At 33.0% G+C, this 27,737-nt stretch overlaps 1 protein-coding gene across 1 annotated transcript; it reads left to right on the top strand.

Annotated features, from left to right (window-relative positions):
• Nucleotides 1-1,196: 1,196 nt before the first annotated feature.
• Nucleotides 1,197-25,640, top strand: LOC126775241 (proline dehydrogenase 1, mitochondrial). Its single transcript, XM_050497039.1, has 11 exons — nucleotides 1,197-1,522; nucleotides 13,367-13,488; nucleotides 13,637-13,723; nucleotides 17,257-17,438; nucleotides 17,519-17,583; nucleotides 17,669-17,847; nucleotides 19,168-19,447; nucleotides 19,953-20,090; nucleotides 20,432-20,542; nucleotides 20,675-20,840; nucleotides 21,462-25,640. Exons 1-11 carry the CDS (start codon nucleotides 1,319-1,321, stop codon nucleotides 21,665-21,667), a joined length of 1,740 nt encoding a protein of 579 aa, XP_050352996.1. The 5' UTR covers nucleotides 1,197-1,318; the 3' UTR covers nucleotides 21,668-25,640.
• The last annotated feature ends 2,097 nt before the right edge of the window (nucleotides 25,641-27,737 follow it).

Genomic DNA, 27,737 nt, shown 5'->3' with positions numbered 1-27,737 from the left:
CGCGGGCGGGTACTAGTTTAATATTCACCATTAAAATTATGACTCAAGTGTTTTTAAAAATTTCTATTCATACACTTAAAGGGGAATAACACGCATCAAAATAGCGTATCACTGTTTGTTGTTTTAAAACATTTCACGATTGAGATACGGTTCGAGTACTTATATAATGGCCTGCTGAATAGTTGGAATTACCCACTTTTGATAATCCGAGCGATGCGATTGAAAAACTAAATTGGCACAGATAAAACATAACAATGTCAATTCTATTTGATGTTTCCTTTTGTTTTATCTTAGAAAATTAGGATTGCTTGTTTCATATATGTTTGGTATGGAATATAATTCTGAGAATGCAAAGTAATGCGATGATGACGTACCTAAATAATGATAAGCCTCTATAATGCCAGTCATATAATTTCGTCTGTGGGTTTGATGTCGTATGACGAATGAGATAGATGTGGACAAGTTTGGTATGATTGACATGAAGCATCATGTTTCTATTTCAACGATGAAATTTTTCAAAAATTCTTCAATTTCTGTGGGTTTAGCATTTAAACTTCTTATCTGGAGGCTGATCTGCACATAACTCAATTCGACGCGTTTGAATATATATTTTGTTGTCATAGAAAATATTGTTAATAGGTATATTTATATTTTTTGTAAACAATTAAGCCGTCTTTTATTCATTTAATTTGAACATCTTCATTATGTTCAAAGTTGAAACATTTTACGGGTTATATAACGTCCCTCCGTAAAATCTATACCTAGGTATTACCGTCCGGCTTGCAAGAACTATAGAATACTTTCATTTTCAAAAATCAGTTCTCCCTGACCTATCCCGATGATAATAGTCAGTGGCCGAGTCAAAGATCTGATATCATGTTTATAAATGAAACTATTTCTCAGTTACATAACATCTTACACGATTATTAACTAATGATCGTAAGCAAAGATATTCATTGCTCACGAAGTACCCAATAACTTTATAAAACGTCGCATTTTTAAAGAAATAACAGCATTGTATAGCATAATAAGTGACATAATAGTCTGACAGCGCTAGAGATCGATTCTTAGTATGGTGTACGCAATGACGTTTGTGTAGAAAACCGGCGACGCGTGCTGGCCGGCAGAAATCCAACCAATAGCACTTTGCACCGGAGACACACCTCCGTGGGATTTATAATTGGAACGATTGCGTGCGCAGTCTCAGTCGCGGTATCGAGCGCCGGTACGTCAGTGTTCATTGTCAAGCAGTTGTCAGTTGTCAGCGGCGGCGGGTTGACGCGTGTGTACCAAGTGATCAGTGCGCGGAGTTTTAACTATGGCTCTGCTACGTCGGCTGGCTGTAAATGCGCCCCGAGGCGTCCGAGTCCTGTCCACGCCGCCGCCTTCCCGCGACGAACTCGACTTATCCTTCAATAGTCCCAAAGACGCATTCAAAAGCAAAAAAACCAGCGAACTAGTCCGGGCGTATCTCGTCTATCAAATATGCTCGATCAACTGGATTGTCGAGAACAACGATATGGTGAGTGAATCGATTCTCAGCTGATAGTTATGTAACGTGGCTCGGTGTACCGGCTTTTGTTCGCCAACGTACAGAAATTACTAAAATTAACCGAGACACGAGTCCTTGAATTTAATTCGGCTACGGTGAGTGATGTCTCGTTTGTTCGGATTCAGGAACGCATTGCTTTCGTGCACGTGTCCCGGCGGCCGGCACGCTGGCCGACCGCTTCGTAACTTGTTTTATGTAATCCGAGTTTAATGCATTGTGCAGTTTGCAGAAAATAGGGTATTTGCCGAATACACTAGAAAAAATCGTAAAATACTTTGTGGAGAGCGGTTACGTCACCGCGAGGTAATAAGTTTTATGATAGGTGTTATTTGTAAGATAATAACAATAAAATTATTTGATTGCCAATAATGAGACTGTTACGTAGTCAAAATCTAAGCATTAAGCATTTTGTAACAATTGAAATATTATATGAATGAAAAAATGGATTTTTTCTTGGTTGGACAGCGCATGCGCCGGCTCCGCTGGCTAGACCTTTTAGGCTTGAAATTAAGGGGCATGGTTTATTACCTAACAGGGCTATTCGATATTCTTCAGCCATTAAATCCTTAAACAAAAAGATCATTTTTGTATAATAGTTACAATATACATTGATAAAGAATTAGACTATTCTTTTATAAAATAATGTAATTAACTTTTAATATAAATAGGCACATATATTTATCGCTAAATTATTATATTTTAAATTCAATTATCCAATTAATTAGACATCGAAGTAAATAAAACGTAAAACGTGACTTTTTTTAGGTTAATGTTTCATAAATTGAATTAACATTGAAATTTACTTGAAAGAATTACAAAATAAATATATATATATTATTATTATTATATTAGTAGTATTCATTTATGTAAATATTCTAATATTTTTTTTATGTTAACAAAAAAGGCTGCATGTGTAAGTTAAGAATAGATTGAATTCTCTTTTTACTAAATAATGAGGTCAGGTGACTCAGTGGATTGAAAACGTGACAATAAACTAATATCGTGGGTTCAAATCCGGCAAGTAACACTGAGTGTACGTCTTGGGGATGAAAGAAAATATTGTGAGCAAACCTTCATGTGCTATGACACAAAAAATTTAAAATTAACTCCAACTCTCAAGAGGAGAGAAGCTTTAGCCCAGTGGTGGACAATTCTATATTGGTCACGGTAAGATGCGCTAGCGATCCCGTAGCGCTCTTCGTTAAAACGGAAAGGTTTTTAGTGGTTTTTTTAGGGGGTATGTTCGGGGCGCACTTATCGCCCTGGACACCGGTGAGTCCCACATGCCCCCCCACTATTACCGTGGGGAAACGCGTAATGCGTTTTTGCAGCAGGCAATTCGATATTATAGTTAGTTGGTTTTATTTTTTATAGATTATCAATAAAGATAAAAATTAATGTTTGTTTGTTTGTCCTAAATGGGAAAGCGAGTTTGTTTAGTTACGCTGTAATGTTTTAATTACTAATCATCATGAAATTTTGCATACACGTTATCAGGGATACAGATTCTCCTACTTATTATAATATAATATGTATATAATATTATGTGTATACATTACTTTAATTAATATCGTAAAAAATTTACAATTATTAATTTTTACGACATGAAAAGTTTAGATTATTAAGAATGATTAAGTCGTTACTTTATAAATGTTGTATTTAAGGAAATGCAGTGTTCAATCCATTCGCTTCACAATTATGTATTTCTCCCTCACATTCCAGGACCTATGCATAGCCAAACATACAAACGGAAAGAGTACCTTTCGTATTTATAATCTGATGCATTGTTTTGTGTTTGGGTTCGCATATTACGTTCGACATAGATCGATATACAATCATAGTAATAGCATTACTTAGTATTGTTGCATTCCGGTCTGAAGTGTCAGTGAGCCAGTGTAACTAGCACATGGGACATAACAACTTCGTTCCAAAGATCGGTGGCGCATTGGTGATGTAAGGAATGTTTAATATGCTTGTCGCTAATGTCTATGGGCGATGGTGACCACTTAACATCGGGTGGCCCATTTACTGTTGGGCCAAGGATTCCTCTCCTTTTGAATAGATGGCTTATTTCAATGTCGTCGCTTTGTCAGAAGACAGGTAGATAGTGAAATGTAGGTACAAGATAGGTAGGTTCAAGCAAGTGTCAACCGTCGCTGAATGCATGCAGAAATATGAAAAATGAAACTGTTAAATTTTATCCTTATTGCCTTCAATGTGACGTCATAAATTCGTAAATCATCGTAGGTTTTCCTCCAGTGATGAAATTAATATTTACATAAAGGGTTTTTTGAAAAATCAAAATTGCCAATTAAATCAAATTATTTCCTTTTGTTCTATTTAAATAATTATTATTCATTTATCATTATTATTAATGATATGTAAAAATTACCGCTTCATTGTTTTGAGCGACTGTTAATGCATAGCCATTTAAATGGGATTAGTAACCTTATACGAATTTTAGCCGTAGAAAGTCGGGGCTACGAGGTAGTTATTGTAACCATCTGTTCGAAGACCGAAGTCATAAGAGTTCTTTGCATTCAAAATTATATTTCTGACTTTCTCTCCGGTTCTTCTCGATAAAATCTATCATTCTGAACCGGTGGTAGCTTTAGATTGATTCAATCCTGTAACATGATTCAAAAGTGATCTATCTTAATGAGAATGTTAGGACTTCAACGTCAGATGGCTTATTTATTTGATACGGATTAAAGAAAATGCTACCTCCACGTAGTGAATATATACTTTTTAATAACAACATTTTTTTATCTGTTTAAATATTATATATATAAACTTATGATTTGTATTTTGTTTTAAAATAAGTAAAAATTCACCGATAAATTATTATTCTGACGTCAAAAGGAATGGATATACCTTAGAGGTTATTTGCTTCAATAATTAGATAATTTTAATTTTATATAACATTATAACTATAACAAAAAAACGTACTTATTATACGTAATCATCATATAAATGTATGAGATATAATAAAAGAAATACTTTAGTTATGTCAATAATATGAAAGATAAGGGTGAATTGTATCGTTATCAAATATTTACATTATACGATTCATTCAGTGGAATCTTATCAAATACCAGTTTACGACAGACATGTAGGTATACGACAGACGAGAAGTGATTTGTGTTATTAACAAAATGATAACGAATATAAACACTGCCTTTCACAATAATTGTCTAAATTTTGATATTTTTTTTTTTTGGAAGTTTTTTAAATACTTATAGGTTTTTTGTTCATAAATAATTATAGAGTGGGTGGTGGCACCACATATATTATATTTATTATATAATATTATAATAGTATTTGTATCGCTGACCGACGTCTGGTTTGGATGATGAGTGTTGATGATGATGATATTTGGATGAGAGATGATGAGTGGTGGTTGACAGTGTAGATTTGGTTTACTCTTGGATCATATGCTCATCTGCTCCATATTATAAATTAAAATAAAAAACAGAAAAAAATCCAAGCGTCTCTGGTCAAAATAATTAATGAAATACCCCATGAGAAATCCTCTTTAAACCACAAATCTATATTCTGAAAAAATAAGTATATTTAGTACTTATTAAATATAAATAAAACAAAGATGTTATTTATTTTATCGTAATATACAAAGTGTAAGGTACAAAATGACGTTGTTATCTTTCACCGCCTAAAACCGCATTTAACAAAAGCAATGAGCCATTTGAAGAATGTTATACAAACTCGGGCAGCCACTAAACAATTGATGCTTGCTTTGTTGATTTTGAAATTTCTTATAGAATCTTTCTTTGGAAAGGTGACTCCTCATCTTATCTGTTTATGTTATAGTTCAACATCAAGGCTGTTGATAATAGTAGACTTATTAATCGTAAACCAAATTTCATCCAAAATTTTATAGATAAACTAGTCGCCCCGGCTTCTCAAGGGTAGATAAGACGAAAAATATATTTTGGATAGGATTTGCGTAAGATTCGCTCTTAGTAAGCGTCTACGTCGAGGAAGGAGTAACTTTGACAAATTTCAAGTCAATCGGGTACAGTTTATATTTTATATATTATAGGTTATTTTAGCTACCTTTTACGACAGCAGATTCCGAGTTTCAGGACGAGCATCTCGGGGCGGGACGGTAGAAGTTATTGAGTTTTTTGTTCATTAAATTCTCAGTACTACCTTCCTAACCCCGGTTTATCTGGATAATCTAATGTTCGCTGACAATAAGCCTTTCGTTTTACTTTCTATCTCTATCCAGCTGAGTCGGATTCTTCCATCAGACTATGCCAGCAAGGATTTTTAGTGCTTTTGTGTTTAATTTAGCCTTGTCCACTATAATATTAAATGTCGTTTCAAAAAATCTTCAGAGATGGATATTTTAGTTATTATAGCTAAAGTTTTACTCAAAACTTTTAATGACGAATCAGGACCGGCTATAAGATTAGTCGATAATATTTAGACTGATGACGATGAGACACTAAAAGTGCGACTTGAAATTTTCCATTCGGAAAAAATTGCTATAAACCAGAATATTGGTGTAATAAACGTGAAACTCTTATTTGATAGACAAATACATTTACTCACGTTTGCTGAAAAACCGCTTCGAAGTAGTTTTAACAAACATATTTGTTAGACTTTTTGCGACTATCTTATAAATTCTAAAACTAATATTATATCTCCTAAATTTGATATACTTCGAAAAGTCTAACAAGATGAGTTTGATGATTTTTTTAGAACTCTAAAACACTAACGTAACTTTTTGTTAAATTAATTTTAATCGTATTAAAATTAATTTAACAAAAAGTTACGTTATACTTTTTGGGAAGTTAAGATAGGTAAAATAAAATCTGGTTTTTCTCAGAATTGAGGTATTTTTTCCGGAAATGGTGGTGCATTGACAGCAACAAAGCAAGTTACGCTCCCAAGTTGAATAAAGATTTGATATTACTATTCGCAAATACAGTTCGCCGAAATGTAACGGTTTTTTTTGTAATAGATAAGTATGCCAGTGCGTGGACTAGATTTTTTGTGATTGTTTTGAAATAACTCGCTCGTCATCATGTACAGTAAAAAGCTTAGTCAAAAATAATGTTGTAGAAATTGTTGGTAATCTTCATAAAAGTTACATTTTATAATGTTCTTTCAAAAGTGTAATTACAGGCACAAGGGACATTAAATCTTAGTTCCCAAGGTTGGTGGCGCATTGGCTATAAGCGATGGTTGACATTTCTTACAATGCCAATGTCTAAGGGCGTTTGGTGACCACTTACCATCAGGTGGCCCATATACTCGTCCACCTTCCTATTCTATAAAAAAAAACATACAATCATGCACGGGTAGCATATTTATAATGTTAGTTTGATAATGGAGCAAGGTGTATGATTTCGTCGTCGTCCTGCCGGATTGTTATTCAGTTTCATTTTGCCTTTGAAATCAATCAGTAATGTTATAGTAAAGAGGGAAAGCTTAGAAGAATCTTATTTAGTATTGAAAAATAATACCACATTTTATTTAACATTCTTCGAAGCGGGCTGACGAACAACGAGAATCACATAATGATTTAAATATATGTCTATATGTTTAATTACGACTGAAAAACTAAAAAGATATCAGCGTTATATATACGTATATACATATATTATTTGTGTTATAATTACTCAATGAAATTTTTGTTATTTATAAAGAACGCTGTGATAGTAGCTGTCACGTGCTCTTGCACGCCACATCATTGGCAGGCACGATATTGTACAAGCTACTTTACCAGACTTTAACTTCCAGATTATAATGAAAAAAACGTTGTTTTTAAAATTCGGCACTTGTAATCTTTGTAACTTTATGTATTTAATATTTATAGGAAATACCTTGTATGAAGTAAAATAAATAGTTTAGAAAAGTTCAAATGTTCCCGTCAATGAACTTAGCCTTGATAGTGAACCGGTTTAAGAATGACAGACAAGAATCAGATGATCTGTATATCAATACTTTAGAGTTGAGTTTCGCGTGACAGACGCTTGGATGGGGGAAATGCGATTGTTTTAATGTCAGTGCATTTTTATCTTTATATTTTACTCACTTGGGTATAGTTTTGTTTGAATAACATAAAAGTAGCAGATTGCTGTGTAGTTGAAATCGCTAGACATTTTGCGATTGCATTTTTTTTTACTTAAAACTCAGTCGTGTGAACGAAATAACAGGGAAAAATTCCTCGAAGATGGTTTTTATGATTTTTATGTTTTAATTTCGTTTAATTTAATAATAATTTATAGGGAAGAACGATTTTTGAATCTTTATTTTTATAATATAAAAAAAATCCTTTTTAATACTTGTCAAATCGAATATCGATTCGATAGGTTGTATGAGAACAGAGAGAAAAAAAGAGACAAAATATGCTATTTAGACATCTGTCAAAGTATGTGAATATTTTATACCTAACTTGTCCGTCTAATCACTAATGGCTTGTTTAAAGCACTGTAGATAGCGTGGTTCTGGAATCAAAATCTGGATTGAGATTAAAAGTCATTAAAATTTAATGTCAAATAGAGATATTTTTTAAACCAAATGTCAGTAGCTCCTCGGAGTTTGGAAGCTGACATTGTTTACATTGCCAAGCATCGTATAAAATGTAAATAAGACGACTACTGGGGTGTCTGATATGCCTCATGTTGAATTATGAGATTTTGGAAATAGAGAGTTCACTTGCGTTTGCGCACATACTTATACACTATAATACGTCCTGTGCAGCGGTGAGGAAATCATTGCATTCGTATATTAGTAGTGTATAGTTAAATTCCTTCTTTTATTGACAAATCCTAAAAACAACGATTTTGCGATGTTTGCGCATAGCTACGATGACAATTATTCTTAAAGTTACCTAATTCTACAAAACCTCACTTCTTAAGTGTGGTTTTGTAGTAACTGCATTTGAATGAAATTGGAAAGTCGTAGATTGGATCAAATATATTCTGGATTAAAGTGAAAAACAACGAATAAGGAGTATATAGATATCTTAGTAACTAAGGTTGCTAGCGCATTGGCGATGTAAGGAAGGGTTAATATTTCTTACATCGCCAATGTCTATAGGCGGTTTCGCTTATCATCAGGTGGCCCATGTGTGCGTCCAACTACCTATAATATAAAAAAAAAAAACAGAAAATTGGTACAAATATAAATATAAAGGATAAAGGATACTATTTCGTGATAATTTAAGAGTCTAAGCGCCTTGGGCCTACCAAGGCCTACTTTGATTATTTTTCTCGGGGTATTTTAAACAAACACTTTGTCAAATTCAGGCTTTCATATACTTATTTGTGATTACAATTAATCACGTGCTTCTCGGTGAGGGAAAACTTCGTAATGAAACCTACATATGTCGGATGAAAGTCTGCGACATACAATACCCCGTTTTGGAGGAGCGATGTGAAACAAGCTTCAAACCTTCCCCTTAAGAGGAGAATGTTTGCCGGTCAGTGTACGAGAGAACGATATTGGTAATAACTATGGAAAACAATAGTTCTATGTTGTTAAATAACGTGCGAAAATTTATTTAAATCATATAATTTTTTTATAAATTAACAAAATGATAGAGTTTTGTGGCATACTATTGTCGCTATTTGATGAATTACCTTTTGAATACTTACATATTTTTTTTATAATTGGATATTCCTTGTTATAAATATTGTTTTCGTTTTGAAAAGTAAAAATAATCATAATTGTGGGTTGAAAATTGCACGCTTTAATTCCACCGTAATTCAAAATATGTACCCAGAAATAAATGGATCGATTGAAACTATTTTCAGTAATGGGATGTTGAGTCGATTGGAATTTTTGTGGTATTAGTGTTAGCTCAGTGTTGTTCAACCATGCCGCATTCCCAAGCAGGTTTAGGTAAGCGATTGGACGTTAAAAATTTGCGAACTTCCTATGGCACTTATACACGTCCCAAATAAATAGTATAAAAGTGAAGGGCTGATGTTATGTGTGTGGTTAAATATACGTAGCTTTTATTCTATATCTTCGATGTGACGAAGAAATAAATGTATATTTTAGTTTAAATACAAGTACAAGCCGAGATGGCCCAGTGGTAAGAACGCGTGAATCTTAACCGATGATCGTGGGTTCAAACCCGGGCAAGCACCACTAACTTTTCATGTGCTTAATTTGTGATTATAATTCATCTCGTGCTTTACGGTGAAGGAAAACATCGGGAGGAAACCTGCATGTGTCTAATTTCATTTTTCAGCATTGGGAAATTCACAGGCTGTTACGGTACAAAAACATAAGAAAGGACAGTAAATTTGTACTATGGGCTATATACACGGTTCTTTGAAAATTCGCAAAGCTATATACTCAACGCTTTATTGGCAGCTTTGAGCAGTAAAAATCCACGTAGACTAAGATTGTCGGAATACTAGCCAAATATACTTACATAAGGGCTTAGTCACTCTTTTTGTTACCATGGTTTTTAGACAATTGGGTTAATTTTAACTATAGCTATTTTACCATCGGCTCGTATTTAGATATATGAAATTGTATACGTTTTTGCAATAATTATATAATACGGGAATGCTAAGGTTTCTATTTCCTTAAATTGTGTAACACTCATCTCAGGCGTGTGGCGGCAGTTAGCTAAAATTACATGTAAATTTAGATTTCTATATCACTTGATTGACTAAACTGCTGGGCTATTGAATCTTAAACCCACGCATTACCACCCTTTCTGTATTATATACTGTATTTTACAGTTTGAAATACCAAGAGGTTTCTTTAGAATGTAATAGTCTCCATCTTATTCATCTCAATGGTGAATCTCGTAAGTGCTGATAGGAAATATTTATTAATTGCATAGCATTTTTAAGGAGGATTTGCAAAATGTCGAGACCGTTCTCCGTAGAAATCTGCTGATTACTTTTTAAGTAGCATTATGAAATACGTTGCACTGAATCCAAATAAAAAGGGGATTAGAACAAGCTGATAGGATAATTATGTATGCAATTTTGGTAAAATAAAAGAATAACTTTTGACTTTCTCAATGGTTCGATACCTGTGCGTTTATTTGACATTTTGCAGTTGTATCATGTCATGTTTGTCTGAAAATGTAATCTAACTGAAATAGATCATTGGAAGACTCGTGAAAACCCCTAAAAAACCGAAATCGATTTGACTATGTCACGTCATGTATTTATGTGAATGTCCATCAACCCGTGATATTAGTTTTGATGAATTATCGCGCAAATTCTATAGATTAAAGATGAATATATCTGATAACTTTACATGTCTGGCGAATCTGAAGACTTCCACACTGATAATTGGAAAGTTCGTAGATTTATATCATGATAACGGATAACAAGTAGCAGTGGCGTAGTTTGTCTGATGGTAAATTTTGATAATGTGACGCGGGAACGTCGTGTTATATGTTTATAATATTTGATAGATTGATGTCTATTATTATCCATACACCAGGCCCTTGACTTAGTTGTTCGTAAGTAAACGGTTAAAATTTGGCATTATAATAAATTATTAGTATATAATGTATAATTACATTAAGGAATCTCATTTTTTTTCAGTTTTGTAAATCTCAGGAAGCGAGATCGTCACTGTTCAGTTTATCGCCTTAAAGATTCGATTTTGAGCCAAAATTCCGAACTGCTGATTTTATGACTTGAGTATTTGTACTTGTGTTTATGAAAAAGAAAGGATAGTTACATTATCGTATGCATCAATCTAAGCCATGTCGACCGTTCTCAATGGAGACTAGCCAACTGCGCAGCTAATCCTTGTAGTTCGATAAGATGGCAATGGTCTCATCGTGTCGACCAAACAGAGTTCCCGCGTTCAGGCATTATGTTTACGCTGTTAACTTCCAAACAATTAACTACAGATACCATCGTACTAATACTAATATTGGCTGTGAAATTTTACGATAGCAATATTGATTTATTATTTATACTAAAACTTGTTTTATTTTATTTCCGAATTATCATTAAATTAAAGGTCATCTGAAGGACATAGTAAGACAGCCTTTTGTTCTGAAACTATATTGTTTATATTCAATTGTGTTTATATAGCTTAATCAATTTTATTCTCTGAACCGGCATTGGGTTTTCGATGGACTCACGAGATTCTTTATTATACAAAGATTGTCTCCAACATGAAGACGAATGAATACTAGGAAGTTTCTTTCGTTTTTATTTATTGCAATGTTTACAGTAATAAATTTTTTCGAGTGTGTTGCACTCAGTCAAAAATAACCGCGTTTGAAGCTAACGATATCATTGGCTACACGACAATATTTGTGCAGCGAAAGTGAACTAAATATAGAAATATTAAGAATTACGGGCGCGCGAGGCATAACATCTCGTGTTAGGGTTGTCACAGATGTCTCTTTTTTTGAGCGTTGCATTTTAGAAGTAAATTGATAATCGTATACTTTGATATATGTTTTATATTTAATGTTAACAATATTGAAAATGAATTCTTTATACAATCCATAATCGTATTGAATTCCTTGATGATAATAATCGGTCGATCGTCAGACGTATGTGTCTAACAGACTTGGCGTCGGATAAAGTCTCTAAAATATATAGATTTTAACATACCCTTGAAAAGTTTCAATGTCACATTGTCTTCTCTTAGCTTATCACTAAGGTTGCCAACTTTAAAAATAGATAGATAAGGAAAAAAACCACTGTCTATATATTTGCTTGCAACAAGAGCTATATTTTTTTTGTGGTTGTTGTGTTCGTTTGACGTTTATCGTGGCTTTTTTTTCTAATTTAATTTAATTATTTTATCTACATAATGAAAATCAATACCCTTTATCTTACACTCGTTTGTGTCGTATTTTAGCGAATACGATTACTAAGAAAGCATCTTTAGTATGAAATAAAAGTGGCAACCCTCGGCTTATGTCAGTTCCTTAAAAATCGGAGTCTTTGTTTTTTATGGCAATTTTCAAGTTAAAATCAATAATCTCGTTTGTAGAATTTTAGCGTTCTAGATGCTATTTTAATTTTCGGAAAATGTAGCAAATAATAAATTTGACTATAAAAGCGCTAAGCTTACGTAACGTATTAACGTTAGCCAAATATTATTATATTTATCTCATTATCATATTATTATATTTATCAATATAATACGAGCGTGGTGCTCGTGAGCACAGTCGACGGTGACCATTCTCATGAGGACATGTTAAAGTACACAAGTGTGTGCGCTAACACAAGAGTATTCACTATTTTTACTCTCGAAACATGATCAGAAAGAGTACAGAGCACAGTACAGTAGTACAGTAACAGCCTGTAAATGTCCCACTGCTGGGCTAAGGCCTCCTCTCCCTTTTTTGAGGAGAAGGTATGGAGCTTATTCCACCACGCTGCTCCAGTGCGGGTTGGTAGAATACACATGTGGCAGAATTTCGATGAAATTAGACACATGCAGGTTTCCTCACGATGTTTTCCTTCACCGAAAAGCACGAGATGAATTATAAACAGAAATTAAGCACATGTAAATTCAGAGGTGCTCGCCCGGGTTTGAACCCACGTTCATCGGTTAAGATTCACGCGTTCTTACCACTGGGCCATCTCGACTTTACAGAGCACAAGACCGATAAATAAAAATTGTGGCCGACAAGGGACGCCCGGCGGTAGTGAAACATCGAAATTGACGATTACTTAAATTTATAAATAAAGAAAACCAATAAATATACATGGAGTAAAATAAATAAAAACATAGAGCTGAAAATGATTTATGTAATCCAGTATTAGTATGTTTCTTTATCTGCAGTTATAATTATAATAATAAATTGATATAAATCCTGGTTGTTCGCAGTTGATGAAGAGTCTGCGTCAGATGGTGGGACAAAGGCTCTTCGAGGCTATAATGAAGGCTACCTTCTACGGGCAGTTTGTGGCCGGCGAAGATCAAAACAAGATTCGTCCTACTCTTGAGAGGTAAATTTAAATTTTTGTTTTTTTTTAGCAAAAAATACTATGATACTTTTAACTTTATCGCATTAACAATGCGGTAACGCTTAGAATATGATGTATAAAAACATACACTAACCTTCTATAATAATAAGATTCAATTATTATTTTACAGATTGCGCTCGTTCGGAGTGAAGTCGATTCTTGATTACTCCGTAGAAGAGGATCTTTCACAGGAGGAAGCTGAGAAGCGAGAAGTCAGGTATAGCATCATATTATAACGATTTCTACAAAGCTTACAATTTAAATTTACAGAATTCATTCTAAATTCAAAAAGATCTAAACCTCCATCTTTTTTGTAACATTTATCGTTATTTTGTTTTAATTCAATTCGTTAATATTTTGAATATTATTTATTTTAAATCATTTCAATAATAATACCGACTTTTGTAGAATATAACAGTCAATAAAAAGGATTATAATTTTATTTATTTGATTGTGGATCGTAAATACCTTAAATGCAAAATGACTTACTCAGGGTCAGACTTAAGTATCCGGCGATAGGACCAATTTTTTATACCTGCTAAGATTGTTTAGTTTTAATACTTTATTTGGAGTAAAGTTGTCATATAACTTAATAGTCGTTACCTATAAATTAACTATAATTGTGCTAAATATGAAATCGTGTTCGAGCTAGACAGATATACTACTACGAATAAAATAGAAAAGGAAGGGGACATTCTAACATGACCATTTCGTTATTAATTTTGCTGTGAAACAATTATAACGTTTGTTGTTTCGAAATCAAGTTAAAAGTTAGTCAAGTTAGTTATATACTTATGAGCGCTTTAAGTACCGGCAAGTTTTTATTTTTATTTTATTTATTTTTATAGTATCTTGTAACAATTTAATATATTTCAGAAGCTGTGTTACAAGTTCACGGTTAACTGAATTAATTAAAAGCGGACCGAGGAATTTGCAAGATCTTGTGATAGCTGGGTTTTGATTTGCGTTATTTTTTATTTTATTTTTATTTTTTTTTTCATTCGACTCATCTAGATTTGCTTTTTAGTTACTTTGTAATGCGTACCCCATAACCTCCATAGTGTCACTTTAGCGTGACTGATTTACAAAATGCATTTAGTTTGATAATTGAACGTAAAGTATACCATTTACGTAAGTAAACCTGATATTATTCTTTTATATTATTAAAATAAATAATAATTAATGAAAAATCATTTTTTAACTTTAAAGTTTTCATATTGTAATTATAAATTAGGAGACAAATTTAATAAATTAGTTACTTTATAGTTAGTTTTCTTAATAATTAGCAACGGATTAATAATAATATAATAATAAAATCTTGGGACATTTTTCACATACAGCCATCTGATCCCAAATTAAGCTTGTACAGAGCTTGTACTATGGAAACCAGACAACTGATATACTACATATACTATTTTTCTTTTGTAAATACATACTTATATAGATAATTACACCCAGACTACAGGACAAACAGACATGTTCACACAACTATCTGTCCTGGGTGGGAATCGAACCTACAACCTTCGGCGTGAAAGGCAAGCATCCACTAACCACGCCAACCGACACGTCAAGGATTTAGCTCCCTATAGTGTCTAAGAGAATCTTTGCAGAGACATCTATTATTTATTTTATTATTCACAATATTATTCGAAAGGTCTGTACGATCCGACAGCTCGAGTAAGAACGAGACGAATTGTTTTTTTTCTGAATGATTGTGTGCTGTTGGTACCACTAGCCGGTACAGTTTCTCCGGGCGAGAGGGCGAGTATTAGATTCGCCTTGAAATTTGAGAGTTCTTAGGTTCCTCCGTTCATCCTGAGGGTCTCCTATGAGATTGCACCTCGGCTCAGGATGTATTGGGTACAGTAGGAAAGCTGTATGAAATATTAACCACTTCTTACATCTTCAAAACGCCACCAACCTTCGGAACTAACGATAATATATTATGTCTCCGTGCCTCTAGTTACATTGGTTCACACTCACCTTTCAAACCGGAACACATTATTAAGTATTGCTATCTAGCGGCAAAATACCTGATGAGCGAGACCCAGACGCACAAAACTTCCACAAAGCCCTATTACCAAAAAGTCTAACTTATACTTTAGTAATTTATTGATTGTCTTTATTATCGCTTTTGGATAATCAATATATTTACATATTTATATAAATTACGTTTTAGTTATTTCGTTTATATTGTTTGAATAAAGATAAATTTAGTGTCTTTAAAATTTTACATTATATACTCGTCACATATAGTGTAACTCATTTTATACAAAAGTGAAACTGGTTTTAAAAAATACATCGAATTGGTCTTTTTAAAAATAGAACACCGAATCAGGTAAATTGATGTAAATTACTCAATTACTCTTAAAAATTCAAATAACACAATTGAACACATTCAACAAATCACAAGTCGCGTCAATAATGAATTAATTAATTTACCTTTCTGTCCACCGACAAAATGGCGGTTTTTAAATTAGCGCGCGTTTTTTTTTTTTTTAATTATGATCAAGGAATCTCCTAACTGTATAGTAAATTGTAAGAAAACAATTTCGATCGCTGGTCTTCAATTAAAGCGACCTTGATGTGTCACATCTTAAAAACATGATTATATATATATTGATTATGCGAAATTAACTATTGTGTTCGACGATATAGAGTTCGTTTTAGATTATACTAGCCACTTGCCGAATTTTTCTAGGTCACTGTATAGAAATAGCAAATGGGGTCGCGAGAAAGTGATTTGTACGTTCAGAAAGAAAACCTATTTTTTGTTGATAGTTTTTTTTTTAATTTCATTTGACATAAATAATTTTTAAAAATTCATATGAATATGAACTCGCTATTCATGGTAGGTGTTGCAAGTATGGTAGTAGTAGTTTATGTAATTATAATAATAGATATGTACAGTTATATTAACCCTCGATATACTTTTTTTATTTTTAGCTATTAATAAATAATTATATAGCTATCTATAACAACCTAACCTAACAGTGATAGATTTTTTAAATCTAATACATAAATATAATAGCCGAGATGGCCCTGTGGTAAGAACGCGTGAATCTTAACCGATGATCGTGGGTTCAAACCCGGGCAAGCACCACTGAACTTTCATGTGCTTAATTTGTGATTATAATTCATCTCGTGCTTTACGGTGAAGGAAAACATCGTGAGGAAACCTGCATGTGTCTAATTTCACTGAAATTCTGCCACATGTGAATTCTACCAACCCGCATTGGAGCAGCGTGGTGGAATAAGCTCCAAACCTTCTCCTCAAAAAGAGGAGAGGAGGCCTTTAGCCCAGCAGTGGGACATTCACAGGCTGTTACGGTTACGGTACATAAATATAAGTATTTTATTGCCACCATCAAAAAAAAAAAGTAAATATGGTTGAAGGATTTATATATTACTCGGGTCTTCGAAGCTGTTTTAAGTGAAAGAAAACATTGTGAGGGAACCTGCATGTGTCATGTAGGATTATATCACATGATGTCACCCTGCACTAGAGCAGTGTGATGGAATAATTTCGATTAGAGAAGTGGATACCTTTGCCCAGCCGTGGGACATCTAAGGGCTGTTACTTTGCTTAGGTTTTATTTAACTATCGAAACGTCGGGCAAAATGAAATGCTAGATCGTGAATATCACCTTGAGTAATATATACTTATTAATTTGTTATATATATATATATATATGTTGTAGTATTGATTAGATCATTGTGAATAACTTGTTATATGTCTATCTTCACCAGCGCGTCGATCTCAACGTGCGGGGACACACAGGAAGAGGGGCAACTTAAGCAGTACCATGTGGAACAGCGATTCGCTGACCGCAGATACAAGGTGACCAGCGCCAGGACATACTTCTACCTGAACGAGGCTGCCTGCGAGAAGAACATGGAGGCATTCATGAGGAGCATCGATGCCGTTGCTGGTTAGATTTCATTGCAAATTTAAGAAAAATGTCTGGCCATATATTCTGTTTTTTTTTTCAAAATTCGATTTTTTTTTTAGGAATAACGAAAAGCACTGGCCTAATGGCTGTCAAATTGACGGCTCTCGGAAGACCTCAATTATTGGTATGATAATATGAAACAATTATATTATTCAAATACTTTACTAGTATTTTTTTTAAATATATTAATTTTTGGTTTATATTTTTAGCTACAACTGTCGGAGGTGATTATGCGTGCGCGTAGCTATATGCACCAAATCGCTGGTGGAACAGGCAACGTGTTGACCCACCACAAAACTATCGAGGACCTGCAAAGGTATCTCGGTGACCTTAGCTCCAAGCCGGAAGTTCAGGAGTTCATGAAGAAGATCACTTCGGATAAGGAGGGGTAAGTCTACGTAATTTTATAAGCATCAGATAGTTAAATGATACATGTAGATAAACTATATTTTTTGTATTCTCCACAAAATTGACAATGCTAGAAAGAGACAAGGCGACTGTGCGACTCATTAATGTCAACCTGTCATCTTTCTGTCACCCTGCGTAGACAACGAACGAAACAATAATTTTATTTTTAAACGAGAGCAATTAGGCTTTAAGAAAGAGTTATTTTCTCTACGATCGTTTTGTCTCTGTTACACTTTTCGTACGTATTAGATAGCAGTGGGCTAGGGAAATGGGTTAAGCGTATTATTATCTTTGTGTGGACACTAAATATTTAGTGTAATTATTTTACGGACAATGTAAAACTTATTTTTTAAGTATATAATACATAGCCTTGTTAATTTCTATTTGAACAATATTTTTAATTGTCCTAAGATGAAATTCCTGTATGTTTATTATTTTGCTTATATTAAAAACACTGTTTATGTACTGCTTGTAATGTCTTACTAGTAATGATGTTGATTTTTTTCTTATATAATCGCGGAACTAAACTAATTTGGAAATCTAAAAGTATTGCTATCTCTTGCACATGTTTGAGATTAAAAAGGATAGCGAGTTTTTTGGTTCGGAGCAAGTAGTTTTAATTAGCATATAAAGTAGATATATAGCCATTAGGTACTTTATACGCTTGTTATAGATTTTTAAATGTTCTTTATAGCTTGACTTTCAATTAAACAATTTACCATCTGGTTCGTTTTCATTTGTATTTAAACAGGAGTTTCATCTTACTGTCCTTTTGAGTTATTATATTAGATGATGCTGCTATTGAAATTGTGATAACATTTTTTGTATGTGTAGGACGGACAAATAGATTACATGATGTTAAGTGTTTACAACCGCCCATAGAAATTTGCGTAATGAGTCACCATGAAGATTTTATGTCCCTTGTGCCGTGCCTGTGGAACGCAACAATAATAAGTATTGCTGTTTAGCGATGGAATATCTGATGAGTGGGTGATACCAACCCAGACGGGCTTGCACAAAGCCCTACCACCAAATAAAAAAATTCTGGTTTTAATATGAAATGGCCACTATTTTAGCTATATTTATAAAATCGTTTGCCCTAAATGACTATCAACGCACAGCCAAAACAATTGAGTCTAGAAAGCTGAAATTAATTAAAATATACTTTACTCGATTAGGCTCTTACAAACAATATAAAATCATTTGAAAAGATCATTCGATTAATTAACAGGAAACCGAAATTGTTCACGATGTCTTTTAAAAAATTGTGATTAACGATTAATTTTTGTTATTTCCACAGTATTGTCCATTTGTTTCCATGGTCAAACATCTTGGACGAGGACATGGGCCTGTCTGACTCCTTCCGAGTTCCGGACCCGAAGACCGGTCAGATGAGACGGCTCATCTCCCAGATATCCCCCAAGGAAGAGGAGATGTTCAGGAATATGTTACGGAGACTTAATAATATTATCAAAGTCGCCAATGAGTCAGATGTTAGAATAATGATTGATGCTGAACAGACATATTTCCAGCCTGCAATTTCAAGGATCTGTTTGGAAATGATGAGGAGATACAATAGGGTTCGTTGCATACATTTTATAGTATATAAGATTGCTTTTGTTTGCGTTTTATCAGGGTTCGGAACTTTCTGTTTAATGAAGGAGTCTCATGGCAAGACTTTATTTTATACATTGGCACTGTAAGAATTAATAAATGCCGTCAAAAAAACAATGGCGCCGCTATCCAAGGGTAAGGTATTATGATACTTGTGCCCGTGAATATTGGCTTATTTACCTTGCAAACCGGAATACGATATTGTAAAATATTATTTTTGCACAGAAATACTAGTGTAATGTAATGTTAGATTCAATCCAAACAGCACAAAGCCCTACCATTGGTATTTTTATTTGAAATAGTAATTGAACTTAAATGAAATGTCGGGCTTTATAATTCAATCACAAAAATACTATTTATTTACGATATCAGTTTATTTAAATTTTTACAAAACTTCCTTAAGATGAAAAGGAGGAGAAATTGATCCATAACGGAATGTTTTTCATTTGTTTCGTGTTTTATTGATTCCAGAATAAGTTCCTAGTTTTCAACACATACCAAACCTACCTGAAGAATACTTATAACGAAATCGTCACCGATCTGGAGCAAGCGCAGCGACAGAACTTCCACTGGGGAGCGAAGCTGGTCCGAGGGGCTTATATTGAACAGGTATAGCAAATACATAAGATTTATTCTGTGAAACAAAGACGTCGGTCTGGTGACAATAAGGTTATTTAAGATCATGAAGTCTTAGGTTTACATCCCGTAACTTATTTATAATGTTATTGAGGTTTTGTCGATAAATTAAAAGTAACTTGCCGCAGCGGAGACCGGAGCGGGCTGTGTTTATTACAGTTCCATAAATCAGGAAACCCGATACAGTTTAGCATTTTATTGTATAGTGATATATTTTTACGATAAAATAAATTCGTAAAGCCGGCGGTCCCTTGGCCGAACTCTTTCGGCACGGGTGTCAGTTGTATGTGTGCGCTAACGCGTGTGTGTGTCAGGAGCGCGCGCGCGCGGCGGCGATGGGCTACGAGGACCCGACGTGCGACAGCGTGGCCGCCACCACCGACTCCTTCCACCGCTGCCTCAAGGAGATCCTCGGCCGGGTCAAGGTACGTCGCGATTGATACATTTCTCAAGTTAATTTGTCGTTGAGTACATAGAATTAAAACTATTTGAATTTTATCAGTATTCTAAATTTGAAAGTTTGCGTCTCAACTACGAAAATATTTTCCCGCTTCCAGACTGAGCCCAACGGCGATCGCTTGGGTATAATGGTGGCGTCTCACAACGAGGACACGGTCCGCTACGCCATCCAGCTGATGAAGGAACACGACATCAAGCCCGGAGACAAGGTGGTCTGCTTCGGCCAGCTGCTCGGCATGTGCGACCACATCACCTTCCCACTCGGTGAGTCCGCTGAGCCTCTCCTCGGCCTGTGCGAGTGACGTGCTTCGTTTTGTATCTAGAAAATTAATCTAGTAAATTAATCTTCGTTATAATAAATAGTACATTTTGATTGTGTCTATTTAATGAGGCCAAGTATTTTCTCTGTTAGATCAAATCAATGCATTCTTTGACAATATAGAGAATTGAGTTGCTTATTAATCCAAGTACATGTCACTCTATCTCAAGTTATTTCACCGCTGAACAACAATGTACGAAGTGTTGTTTTTTTTCTCTAAACTTATACACGTTTTTAAACTTATGTTTGTTTTAAGTCCTTCATAGATCTATCAATTTTTTAATGTTTATATATTAAGTATCTTATATTGTCAAAAAGTTGAAAAGTATGGATGAATATAATTACTATATATCATGTACTATAACTTTGATCTAAGTCTTATCAATCCCCTCTTCATAAGTAAAGCTTATTCTGAGTATGCAATAACAATGCTCTCTTTCAGTACTGGTCTATGGCTCACATCATCAGCTAGCTATAGTTGAATTACAGCGTTTTTTTTTACATTGTAAATAAATATAATAGAAATAATCATTCGTGTAATTGTAACATTTTGTTTTTGTTTCCAGGCCAGGCAGGGTATTCCGCGTACAAGTACGTCCCGTACGGGCCAGTGGTGGAGGTGCTCCCCTACCTGTCCCGTCGTGCCAACGAGAACCGCGGCTTCCTCGTCAAGATCAAGAAGGAGAAGGGGCTGCTGTTAAAGGAGATCGCCCGTCGGCTCTTCACCGGGCAACTATTCTACAAGCCGGTCGGAAATTACACGCCAGTCTAAATCGAAACGTGCTCCGTCGTGTTAAAGTCCATTTCGAATCGCCACGATTCCGGTCGCATGAGGCGCCTCCGCCATCTTGTGACAGCTGTTTGTAAACGTTGTTCGAATATGTTATTTGTACGTTAGCTAACTTATTGTAATTGAATTAGGAATTATTAAATATCTAAGGACTCGAATCTGTGCAGATAATAAATGCACGATAGACAACCGTCAGACGTTCCTGTGTCGATGTCATCGGATTGTTTTCAATAGGACGCGACTTAATTTATAAAATATTGGGGAAACTTGATTTAAAAAAATATTATAAAATCCTGCTGATGGGAACTCATTTAAAAGAGTTAGCGATTTCTACGATAAAAATGTTTGTGTGTAATATTTGTTTTTGTTGGCGTATATACAGTATTGTTATGAATAGTATTAATCATAGACAATGGCTTTATAGGATCATATTTTTTAAAAGCTAGTCGTTTTTAAATAATCGTGCTTTGAAGTTGTTTTTTGAAAGCATTTTCAAATGTTTCGGTTTATAAAAATATTTATGTATATTTGTGTTCGAGTATTTTTTTTTTAAATTAATAAGTCGATCGTAATATAAACGTTCGAAATCTGAAATTTTTAATTTGAGATTTTTTTAATCTACTAAGATATTGTACAATTGACAATATTTCATTGGCTGTTAATTTTATTTTTAGTAAGTTTTAACCGAAGATTATCGGCTGTATCAGTAATGTATTACATTAGCCCATTTTAGTTTTAAAAAACAAATACTATAATATTTTTAATATCTGGATATGACAGTGACTGATGAGGTTATTGACCTTGAAACGGAGGCCATAGTCATAAATAATAGGCCTTAAAATAGCAGGTTTAAAGGTCCATAAGATTCCCGAAAAAATGCATTTCACGAAATATTGAAGTCGATACATTTTTTAGCATTATAAATTACAAAAGGTTCATATTGAATGACCTAGGAGTATGAATTGCTTATAATTTACTTTGACAGTTTAATGACGTAATTCTTATATATATGAAAACGGGTTTTTGTGTCATACGTCTTTCGTTTCCTTGAAAAAATAATGACGGTAAATATAAAAAGTTTATATATTATTATTTTCTTAAAATATTTTATTAATTCGTTTTTGTCTATGTACCTACGTGATTTTAAGTTTATTTAAATAATGATATTTTATATCTCGACGCGTTATACCCAATAAACGTCTTAAACAAAGTGAGATGAGTGTCTCTTTTCATTCAGTAGCGTTTGATCCTACAGCTCATTCGTCATTCAGTGAATATACTTAGTTCGTCGTGTTTAATAATTGAACAAATCATACGACTAGGTGCTTAATACCGAAAAACGAAAACAATCGATTCACATTTATTTATATAAATTCAATTGCTGTCATTCATTGATATTCTTTAATATTTAATCTGTACCAATAAATCTTTAAGAAAGTTACGTCAAAATGACAATACGGAAGTATTGCCATTGTCATATTCAGAATATTTTTTCGCTTTACCTCGGTCGATTACTTCGTTTATTAATTTTTTACTTTTGGTTATAGTTTAGTTCGTATAAAACATCAATAATTGCAATGACAAAATATAAATGTATTTTCAAACGGGAATTCGATTTTATAAAAAAAAAAAAATGTTTCTAAAAAGTTTCCATAACCAGCGAGTTGAGATATTTTATATATACGATGTCGACTTATTGTATCAAAATTCGTTTTGTAATCAATAAAAGACTACCGAAGCGTATTTAGTTGAAGGAATACAAAATATTGTGTCATTACCAATCCTCTGATAATGGCAAAAATTAACTAATCGTGCATTTTTTAATTACAAAAATAATTGTATTTAATAACGCTATGGTTGCGTTGCGTTATTAAATGATGATTTTTTTATATACTACATGTTTTTATAGCGTTTTAAAAACATTCAATACGGAAGACAATAATATATTTAACTTTGAACCATTTGTATTATCAGATATTTTACGAGCAAGATCACCTATTTGTATTAGTAAAGGTCATTTTAGCACTAGAGTCTAGCTGTTGTCTTGCATTAATGTAAACGTTAGTTTATAGTAATAAAAAAGATAAAGCGCTTTTTTAGCTTAAAGTTAAAAGAGTTAGATTGGACTTAGTGCGCGACATGTATTACGAAATATAAAGTCGATTGTCCACCAAATGGTTATCTCTATACGTAGCGATAAAATAATAACGTATAACATGCTTATATTATGTATTAGCAATTGTGTTAGATATTCTTGATAATAAATTAATAGGTCCGCTATAAATACAGTAGTACCGCAGTTATGGTTACATTAAAAATAAAGTTTAGGAATATTCAACCCTATCTCATAAAAAACAGTTTGATTGTTGATTAAATTTAATGAGTCACTGTTGTCTATTTGTACAAAACTTGTAACCGACATTAATTTGAAGGATGAGTAAGCCAGTTAAATTACTTAAGCGGTACATTGATCCCGTGGATAGTGTAAAGCGTTGTATACTTTTGCATTGAGCGAAGGACCACTTACCAACAACATGGCGGCCGCTTGTTAATTTCTACACCAGGTTAGACTGCTGAAGTCGTTAATATTGATAAATGAAACATAGAGATAGACCGGGCTTGGCATGGCACACTTTTAAAGATGCATTTTTTGTTAATTAATTGGTATTATTTAGTCAATATGTTTTGAAATTATTGGTATTTAAATTATTATAAAAAAATTGTACAACATAACCAGCGCCATTGTTAATTTAACAATATCTTGTATATCTGTCGCAAGCGTACATATGAATATTTCGCGTCGTATGTGGATGCCGCTCAAGGGTGTCAATTAAACTATTGTGTTTTTCTTTTATAATCCGGGAAAGATAAATATTAAAAAAAAAAACAATTTAATCGATTCTTTAATTGAATATCTTTCGGTTATATTTCGAAAAATAACGGTAATAGTCCTAAAAAATATTTGCATAAACATTCAATATGGATATCAATGTCCATTGCTTCCCAAAACGAAAACTTTGGCTCACACATTACAGTTGAAAAAATATCTACATTATTGCATTTCTTATTTCGAATACTTATGGCCGGTCTCTATATTTAACGAATCGTTATTTCAATCATCAACTGATCGTTTTCGAATTACGAGCAACGTTAAACGCGATTTCGAAACGTTTTTTATTGTGACGCTTTTGAATTACATTATAAAACTCGTAAGCAAAACAGATCGTTTCTTGAATATAGCAACCGGATATAATCAGCGGAATGTATTTCTATGAAATAGGACACCAACAACGGTGAATTGTATTATATCGAGTGATCTTTATTTAATACTTAAGAATGGTTCACTATGTTGTATTATTTACTGTTTTTTTTTTTTTTTTTTTAATATTTTCATTTCACTAGACTCTTGCAGGTTATGCTCAATTAAAACCTAATGGGCTTTTGTTTACGTAAAATTAAATTAAAGTCACAACAATATTCTATGGCGATTTATCTTATATTGCTCACACATAAATTATGAATGTTTATTTCTAGGACTTCTTGTATCATGTGTTGTAAGTTTCAATTAGTTCCTACATAAATATGCTATTTTAATTAAATTATTTTAAATTTAATTTACCTCAAACAATGCTTCGTACACTATTCCCATTATTAATAAACGTTGTATTACGGTTGTATAGCTTCTCTTCTTTCGAATATCAAATTATTGATGACAGAAAGAGATGAATATATATTAAACTTTGCACCTGTATACAACGTTTATTAGTAAGGCTGTGAAGTTGAAGCATTGAATTACACATTTTTAATTACGATTATTTATTTATGTGTTTTTTTATATTTTTTTTCGTGTTAATTTAATTTATAAGCGGTTTATTAAAGTATCTGCGCTATTAATTGTGATGCTAATTTAGATATTTTACAAGTAGACATCTGAATAAAGACAAACTTAAAGTTTTTTTCCTTTTTTTTTTACCTGTTTGATTGCATTTTTCGTTTAATAATATATAATTAAAAAACTACATTCCGAATCCAAATCAAAGTTGCCATTATAAATTATTACTGACTTTTTTTTTTTAATTTAATACTACACTACGATGTAGGGAATGGACCATTGCAAAACAGTCAATTACACCTAAAGGGCGTCACACGATGTATATGCTGTGACTTCTTCAAATAAAATATTTTTTTCATCATCATATATATTTTTAAAAGTCAGATAGGCAGACTGACGAATGGGGTTACTTGAAGGAAACTGGTCACAGAATATTAGCCATCCTTTACATTGCCAATGCCTTTTTTTATTGCTGTGAAAACGCGTTTCCCCCACGGGAATAGTGGAGGGGGGGGTATGTGGGGCTCGCCGGTGTCCAAGGCGCCGAGTGTGCCCCAAACATCGGAATACCTACTAAAAAACCAGTCTTTCCGTCTTAACGAGGAGCGCCAGGGGATCGCTTTCGCGTGCTACCTTCACGGCATTGCCGATGCCTCACCAACCTTGGGAACTAAGATGTTATGTTGTGCCTGTTGTTACACTGGCTCACTCACCCTTCAAATCGGAATACATTACTAAGTATTGCTGTTTAGTAGGTTATATATGTTATGAGTGAGTATACAACTGTCGGCTTATAAGCGTGTCAATCGAAATTTGATCTAACCGAATGATCAAAAATTAGTAATAAAAAAAAAAAGAACTATACTTGAAATCCAATATTTCGTATCTTTATATAAAATTTCCACATCGTTCGGTATTTTAAGATATTGTAAGATGCAAATATATTCAAACTACATACAATTGCATGGTTAAAGATATATTATATGTAGTATTATGTATGTGACGTGTTTTACATCTGGGATTAGTTTTGTATTAGATATAAATAATAATAATTAATCTCTTAGATTCTTAAGATGTGTATCTTAAAAATACTTGAGATGTTAAGTAATTGGAACGAACGAAGTTTTATTAAATCTAATACAATTAATAAATCGTTTGTCCAAAGTTATTAAACTAAGTTTAAAATTAACAGAATCGTAGCAACACGTGCTGCATACGAGCAAAATAAGTTGACCAGTCTGAAGTTGGCTCTCCGAAACTTTATTATATGTATAAAAAATAACGATAATTGTCTTAACTACTCGATTATAGTAATTGTGAGAGTGTGTTATATATATAATATGCGTATTCCCTCTGATTCTTAAAAACTTCACCTTAAATCTGTTTCGTCACTCGTGTCTAACTTCAGATCGTGCTAAGATCGCATGTATTCAAAATCTATAGGTTCTCGCTAACTACTCTCAATGTTAAAGCGATTTCGCGCTCCGTGATGCTGCGATTCAGTATAAGGATTAAGCCGCTTATAATATGTATATCTCATATTTATCGTAATTTTGTGTGACAATAATAAGTGTTTGTATAGTTAACTGTCCATATATATGTATATACCGATAACATGTATTAACTTTAAAAAAATATTTTAGTTGATTTTTAATAGACAATATTTCACATGAACGAAAACTTTTTATTTTATTTATTTATTTATTTTAAGGACCACTAGTAGCTACTACATGTTTTAATGACAAATGTAAAACAATTTAGTGAAAATAGCTAACATGTGAAGCTTTTTAAAGTAGCCACAACAATTACAATATTTGTTTTAAAAATACATTAACACATAATTATAGCAACATGAGTAGAAAGATTAAAAAAAAAAAAAAAAAAAAGTCCAAATTGGTACAAATTAAAGATCATAAAAAAATAAACATGCACTTAATAAAATTAAAATTAATAACACAAATAGTTTGAAATTGATATAGGTACAAATTAAAATTAAATAATTCATTAAATTCATGCAAAGTTTACGTTACAAAAAAAATTACTAAAAATATACTAATTAATACAAAATAAAATTAAGATAACATTATTTATTATTTATTTATTTATTTATTATTTATTTGCATCTCTCAACAATTCTAGCGCCCGTTTACGATAAATCATGGCAGAGTCATTGAAAATATCTAGATCTTGACAAAAACCATTGTACAACCGTGATGATCT

Source organism: Nymphalis io, chromosome 18 (genome assembly GCF_905147045.1).
Source record: "Nymphalis io chromosome 18, ilAglIoxx1.1, whole genome shotgun sequence".
In the NCBI taxonomy this organism is placed as follows: Eukaryota; Metazoa; Arthropoda; class Insecta; order Lepidoptera; family Nymphalidae; genus Nymphalis; species Nymphalis io.
The sequence above is the reverse complement of the archived record's forward strand: the minus strand, read 5'-3'. Positions and strand labels throughout refer to the sequence as shown.

Coding starts and splice junctions, on each gene's coding strand:
- LOC126775241 (XM_050497039.1), top strand. CDS start 1,319: ATGGCTCTGCTACGTCGGCTGGCTGTAAATGCGCCCCGAGGCGTCCGA. Junction 17,584..17,668: donor TCGGAAGACCTCAATTATTG/GTATGATAATAT, acceptor TTATATTTTTAG/CTACAACTGTCGGAGGTGAT. Junction 20,543..20,674: donor AGATCCTCGGCCGGGTCAAG/GTACGTCGCGAT, acceptor TCCCGCTTCCAG/ACTGAGCCCAACGGCGATCG.